The following is a 6,747-nucleotide window of genomic DNA, read 5'->3' as shown; positions in this document are numbered from 1 at the left end:
ACCAACACATCTTCAAACTGCCCTCTTCTTGCATGCGATGTTGGATTGGTACCCGGAACTGTTTCTCTGTGAGTGGAAATTCCTCTGCCAGTGCCCGCAAAAGCAGAATGCAGCATTTCTCGAAGCAAGGCCTGGAAGTGCTGCATTCTGACAGCCCTCTGTGATGCTGGTAACTAGGGGTGGGCGGTATAGGCGATATAGGCGATATGCGATATAAATTTTGGCCACGATATGGATTTTCGCCATATCGCCTATATCGCCGTAGTGCGATATGACCACCTGAATCATTACCCAGAAGCTTCTTTTGGCCTCCCGACTCCGCAATACCGCTGTACTGGCCAGGGCCGGCGTGCGCACAGCGTCAGGCCGCTTTGCTGACGCTGTGTGTGACGTCAGTGAGGTCCCGCCAGTGCTGGAAGAAGACGCCACACTCCATTAGCCAGCCGCTGCCGAGCACCCTGCAGGAAAGGTACGTTTTATAACAGCTGCTCTCGCTCTTGTAGGGGGACTGTCTGGGACTCTTGCTGGAGGATCGGGAGGGGGACGCTGGACTCTGGAGGATCGGAGGGGGACTCTGGAGGATCGGAGGGGGACTCTGGAGGATCGGAGGGGGACTCTGGAGGATCGGAGGGGGACTCTGGAGGATCAGAGGGGGGCTCTGGAGGATCAGAGGGGGGCTCTGGAGGATCAGAGGGGGGGGAGAGTGGATAAGGAAAGGATGGCCATGGGGGCTGATGCTGCAGTCATGCAGTGATCATCTTCTGATGGCACTGAGAGTCTGAGACCATGCTCTCTGAATGTATAGCAGGGGAGGAGACACATGAAGTCTGATGATGACAAATGCCACATTATCTGATGGCACTGGCTCACTGCTGGGGGACACATGTCTGATGGCAAATGCCACATGGGGTTGAGCTCAAGTGTGATGGCACTGACTCACTGCTGGGGGACACATGTCTGATGATGGCAAATGCCACATGAGGCTGATCTGATTGCATGTCTGATGTGTCCCCCAGCAGTGAGCCAGTGCCATCAGATTAGCCCCATGGCATTTGCAGTCATCAGACATGTGTCACCCAGCAGTGAGCCAGTGCCATCAGTTAAGCCCCATGTGGCATTTGCCATCAGACATGTGTGTGTCCCCAGCAGTCAGCCAGTGCCATCAGATTAGCCCCATGTGGCATTTGCCATCAGACATGTGTCCCCCAGCAGTGAGCCAGTGCCATCAGATTAGCCCCATGCCCATGGCATTTGCCGTCATCAGACATGTGTCATCCAGCAGTGAGCCAGTGCCATCAGTTAAGCCCCATGTGGCATTTGCCATCAGACATGTGTCCCCCAGCAGTGAGCCAGTGCCATCAGATTAGCCCCATGCCCATGGCATTTGCCGTCATCAGACATGTGTCATCCAGCAGTGAGCCAGTGCCATCAGTTAAGCCCCATGTGGCATTTGCCATCAGACATGTGTCCCCCAGCAGTGAGCCAGTGCCATCAGATTAGCCCCATGCCCATGGCATTTGCCGTCATCAGACATGTGTCACCCAGCAGTGAGCCAGTGCCATCAGATTAGCCCCAAGGCATTTGCCATCATCACACAGTCTGATAGATGATGGCAAATGCCATGGGGCTGATGGCACTGGCTCTGGGGGACATGTCTGATGATGGCAATTGGCAAATACCATGGGTCTGTCTGACGCTGACTGACAGCAAATGGCATGGGGCTGATGATTTGCTATACCACATAAAAATATTGTTTTTAAAAAGCAATTAGCAATACGTTAGCAATAGTTTAAGAGACGGTTTGTCTTATTAGAGACGAGTACTCGATTGCTAAAATAATCGTTTCCTGCAGGCGCCCTATATGTCATCAAGATCAACTTAAGTTGTGCCTTTTTTGGTCAACTTCATGGAGGAGCTTACAGCATGTGGGGAGGAGGAAGAGGAGGAGGTGCTCATAAAGAAGACCGTGCGACGTCTGTCATATGGACCTGGTTTGGGTTTAAGAAGTCGGCTGTGGAGCAGAAAAATATAATCTGCAAAGTTTGCCGGGCGACAATAATAGCGAAGAGAGGGAATACAACCAATTTGTTTCATCACCTCAAAATGAAGCACGTTTTGGAATACCAAGATAGCCAAAAACTGCGCCTTCCTCCACAAACGGCCAGTCAGTCTAGTGGAAAGAAAAAAGGTGGCCCTGCCCACCAGCAGACCGATATTGTGAAAGCATTTTCTAAAGGCACTCCGTATGACCAAAAAAATCGGCGGTGGATTGATATTACAAATGCCATTACCCTATATCTGTGTAAGGACATGGTGCCGTTTCTTACAGTGGAGAAACGCGGCTTTCAGAACATGATTAAGACACTTGATCCACGTTACGAGGTACCTAGCCGCAAATACTTTAGCCAAACTGAAATGCCCAAACTGTATGACAAAGTCCGTGAGCAAGTAAAGAACGAACTCCGGAGCATAAAACACTATGCAACTACTACGGTCTTGTGGTCCAGTCGCACAATGGAGCCTTACATTAGTCTCACAGTCCACTTCATCAATGACGAGTGGAAGTTGTGCAGCAGATGCCTACAGACATCTTATTTTCCCGAGGATCATACGGGTGAACTGATATCTCAGGGATTGAAGGAAGCGCTCGAGTCATGGGGACTTAAAGAAGAGTTACAAGTCTGCATAACCACCGACAATGGCGCAAATATTGTGAAAGCAGTGGAAATTAACGGCTGGACAAGACTGCAGTGCTTTCGTCACAGGCTCCACCTCGCCATAGGTAGGTAGACGTTTCTTTTAGTCCTAGACTAGTTACATTATGCACTGGGGTTGATGTGCTAATGATATCTTCCAATTTTGTCCTTAGAGAGAAGTGTGAAAGACGCCCGTGTTGAACATGCCATTGGCAAATGCAAGAAAATAGTGAGTGCCTTTTCTTACGCTTGGAAAAGGAAGAGAGAAATGGCTAATGCCCAGGCTGAGCTAAACCTGCCTCCTCACCGCCTCATCACTGAAACACCAACAAGATGGGGGTCTCGACAGCAGATGATTCAGCGGCTGCTCGAACAAGAGAAGGCCATATCACAGGTCCTGAAAGCAGACCGGAAAACCAGGCACCTGGTACCAACTTAGCAGGACATTGATGTGTTAGAATCTATGAACAAGACCCTCAGTCCCCTGTTGTAGTTTACAGATGCTCTGTCTGGAGAAGAGTATGTGAGTGTGTCGACTGTCAAACCTGTGCTCCACCTTCTAAACACAACAGTTCTTCCTCTAGCTGATGACGACATTGACACAGAACTGACGAAGGACATGAAGACAGCCATCCTCAAGTATTTAAATGAGAAGTACTCGGACGTTGCAACTGATGACCTCCTGGATATGGCCTCCTTGGTCGACCCACGCTTCAGATCATCATATATAGCAGATGACCGAAGAGAGTTCATCTTCACAAAGGCAGCAGCAGAAATTCAGGCACTGCTAGAGACGCAAGCTGTGTCTGCCACAGAGTCATCATCACCATCACACACAAGCACAGGAGCTGCTGGAGAAGCCCAGAGAGAACCCAAGAGGAGTAAACGAAGTCTGGGCAGCTTTTTAAAAAATGCATCTGCTCAGCCTGGCCCAGCTTCCCTCACTGACAGAGAAGCGATTAAAATTGAGCTTAAGAGTTACCTGCAGGCACTGGATGTAGAAGGAGAAGCTGACCCACTGGAGTGGTGGAGGTTGCACCAGGCTAATTTTCCCAGGGTGGCAAGCCTAGCCAAGAAATATCTTTGCATTCCTGCCACAAGTGCCCCTTCAGAAAGGGCATTTAGCACCAGTGGCAATATAGTAACATGCCACCGATCTGAACGGAAGCCCGAGACTGTGGACAAACTTGTGTTCCTGCCGAAAAACCTTGGCTGAAGTGCATTATGTAATGACAGGACCCCTCAGGAGGCGTGCAACGCTATACTCCTGTATTTATTATCTCCTTACTGGCGACTCCAGAGGACCTAAGCGTTACTTTCGCACCCTCACTGAATAGTTTTATTGAAATTCTACTTTATTGATATTGATATATCCCTTAAAATCACTTAGTGTTAGACAAAGAAGTGGAACTCAAAAATGTGATTAAAATTACTCAGGGAGTTCAGGTTATAGGGAAGGGACGTGGCCTCCCTGAGTAATTTAATCAAATTTTTGAGTTCCTTGTCTAACACGAAGTGATTTTAAAGGATATATCAATAAAGTAGAATTTTAATAAAACTATTCAGTGAGTGTGCGAAAGTAACGCTCGCTCAGGTCCTCTGGACCAATAAGGAGATATTAAATGTAATGACGGCACGCAAGGCTGATGTTCAGTCGCACTCGCACTACATATTGATTTGTAAGTTTGCAATTTGTTATATATTTAAAGGGAACCTGTCCTGTCATCACCTTTATGCTGACCTCACTGACAGCAGCATAAAATAATGACAAAAATTCTGATTTCAGCGGTGTGTCTCTCATTAACTAAAAGTAAGTGGTTGCTGAGAACCAGCATCATAATCACTGCAGCACAAGCCTTGAAAAGAGTCAGATCTACCTGAGAAGAGTCCTGGTTACTCCGAATCTTCTGCTCTCCCGTCCATCTGCTGATGATTGGCAGTTCTCTCCTAGACAGAAAGGGAGAAAACTAGGTAGAAGCCGGTCAGTCATCAGCAGGTGGGCAGGGACAGCAGGAATTCATGAATAACCAGGACTCTTCTCAGGTGGCCGGGACTCTTTTCCAGGCCCAGTCAGCAATTAATGTGATGGTGGTTCTCGGACAACCACTTACTTTTAAACTATGCAGACTGATGAAATCAACTCACCTGTCTCTACTTTATGCTGCTGTTAGTCTGGGCAGCATAAAGTTGATTAGAGGTGTCAAGTTCCCTTTAACAGTTTACCGTTAGGAAACCTGTTGAACTTGAAGGCTTTTTCGTTCAAATATGTGCAACTTTTTATTTTTGTGCAATATAAGTAAGGGCTCGTTCACACATCACCGTTTCTCCTTTCCGTTCTCCAGCTCCATTAAGGAGCAGGAGAACGGAAAGGACGGATTCTGCAGATAACTGACACACCTAACTGAGCGTAACGGAGCCCAAGGACCCCATAGACAATAATGGGGTCTGTTCCGTGTCCGCTCAGAACATGATTTTTTAGCAGGGAGACGAAAGTCCTGCATGCACTACTTTTGTCTCCGCTCAAAAATCATGTTCTGAGTGGACACGGAACGGACCCCATTATTGTCTATGGGGTCTTTAGGCTCTGTTACGCTCAGTTAGTGGTCACTTATGTGCCAAATCCGTCCTTTCCGTTCTCCTGCTCCTCAACCGAGCCAAAAAGGAGAAACGGTGATATGGATGGAGGGGAGCCTAAGTAATCAGGATAGGAGGAAGAAGAAATGTGATGTTATTTATTATTTTACATTTTGCAATTTGCACTTTATTTTCAAGAAATGTGTGTTTTACTAACACTTCATCTTTACATTGTTTGGAAAAAGATGTGTTACACAATACACATATTAAAAATTTCTTGCAAAGTTTATTAATTTGCATTTTTTGTATACATACAGAAGAAAATAATATATCGCAATATATATCGTATATCGTACATGATTCAAATTATATCGCGATATAGATTTTAGGCCATATCGCCCACCCCTACTGGTAACATGTCCGCTATTTTGTGTTTGTACCGGGGGTCTAAGTACGTTGCCACCCAGTACTGGTCCTTGCCCTTTATGCTTTTTATAAGGGGATCCCTCTTCAAACACTGGAGCATGAAGGCCTCCATTTGCACTAAACTGGAAACGGTGGAGTGGCTTGGCTCCTGCTTATCATCCAGGATAATCTCATACTCGGTCTCCTCCCACCAGCCACGAACAACACCAGGGATCCCAGAAAAGTTTAAAGCATGCTCTTCTTGCTCTTCAAGCTTCCCAGAACCTGTCCTGCTGCAGAGTTCGTACAGGTAGTTGTTAACTGCACGTTTCTGCTGGAGCAGCCTATCAAGCATATATAAGGTGGAGTTTCAGCGCGTCGGGCAGTCACAAATCAGACGTCTGGCGGGCAGGTGGTGTCGCCGCTAAATGTCAGCAAGGCGAACCATGGCCGTGTAAGATCTTCTAAAATGGCCATAGATTTTCATGTCCTGCCGCAAGACGTACTGGACCCCGAGGTATTTGGTAACGAATTGCTGCATGACTAAGTTCAGGACGTGTGCCATGCATGGCACGTGGGTCATTTTGCCCTGTTTCAGCGCACTCATCAGATTGGCACCTTTGTCGCATACCACTTTACCGACAGTCAATTTAAGAGGGGTTAGCCACTAATCGGCCTGTCACCACAAAGCTGAAAGGAGTGCAGGACTGGTGTGGCTCTTCACTTCCAGGCACAACAGCCGCAGCACAGCATGGCAATGTCTCACCTGGCACGTCGAATAGGTTCTGGGGAGCTTGATTATCGCAGTGGAAGAGATGGTAGCAGTTAAAAAGGAGGAGTCAGCTGAGGAGGAGACGGAGGATGGAGTAGGAGGAGGAGAAGAAGAGGCAGGCCTGCATGCAATCCTTGGCGGTAACACCAAATCCACACGGGTGCCACGGGTTACATGCTTGACGGCCGTCAGAATGTTCACCCAGTGGGCAGTAAAAGTTATGTACCTTCCCTGCCCGTGTTTGCTAGACCACGTGTCTGTGGTCAGATGTATCTTGGCACCGACACTGTGTGCCAGAGA

At 47.8% G+C, this 6,747-nt stretch overlaps 1 protein-coding gene across 1 annotated transcript; it reads left to right on the top strand.

Annotated features, from left to right (window-relative positions):
- The first annotated feature begins 2,103 nt into the window (after positions 1 to 2,103).
- Positions 2,104 to 3,912, top strand: LOC120982318 (E3 SUMO-protein ligase ZBED1-like). The gene is made up of 3 exons (XM_040412412.1): positions 2,104 to 2,782; positions 2,870 to 3,123; positions 3,190 to 3,912. Exons 1-3 carry the CDS (start codon positions 2,104 to 2,106, stop codon positions 3,910 to 3,912), a joined length of 1,656 nt encoding a protein of 551 aa, XP_040268346.1.
- Positions 3,913 to 6,747: the final 2,835 nt, after the last annotated feature.

This window comes from Bufo bufo, chromosome 1 (assembly GCF_905171765.1).
Source record: "Bufo bufo chromosome 1, aBufBuf1.1, whole genome shotgun sequence".
In the NCBI taxonomy this organism is placed as follows: domain Eukaryota; kingdom Metazoa; phylum Chordata; class Amphibia; order Anura; family Bufonidae; genus Bufo; species Bufo bufo.
The sequence above is the reverse complement of the archived record's forward strand: the minus strand, read 5'-3'. Positions and strand labels throughout refer to the sequence as shown.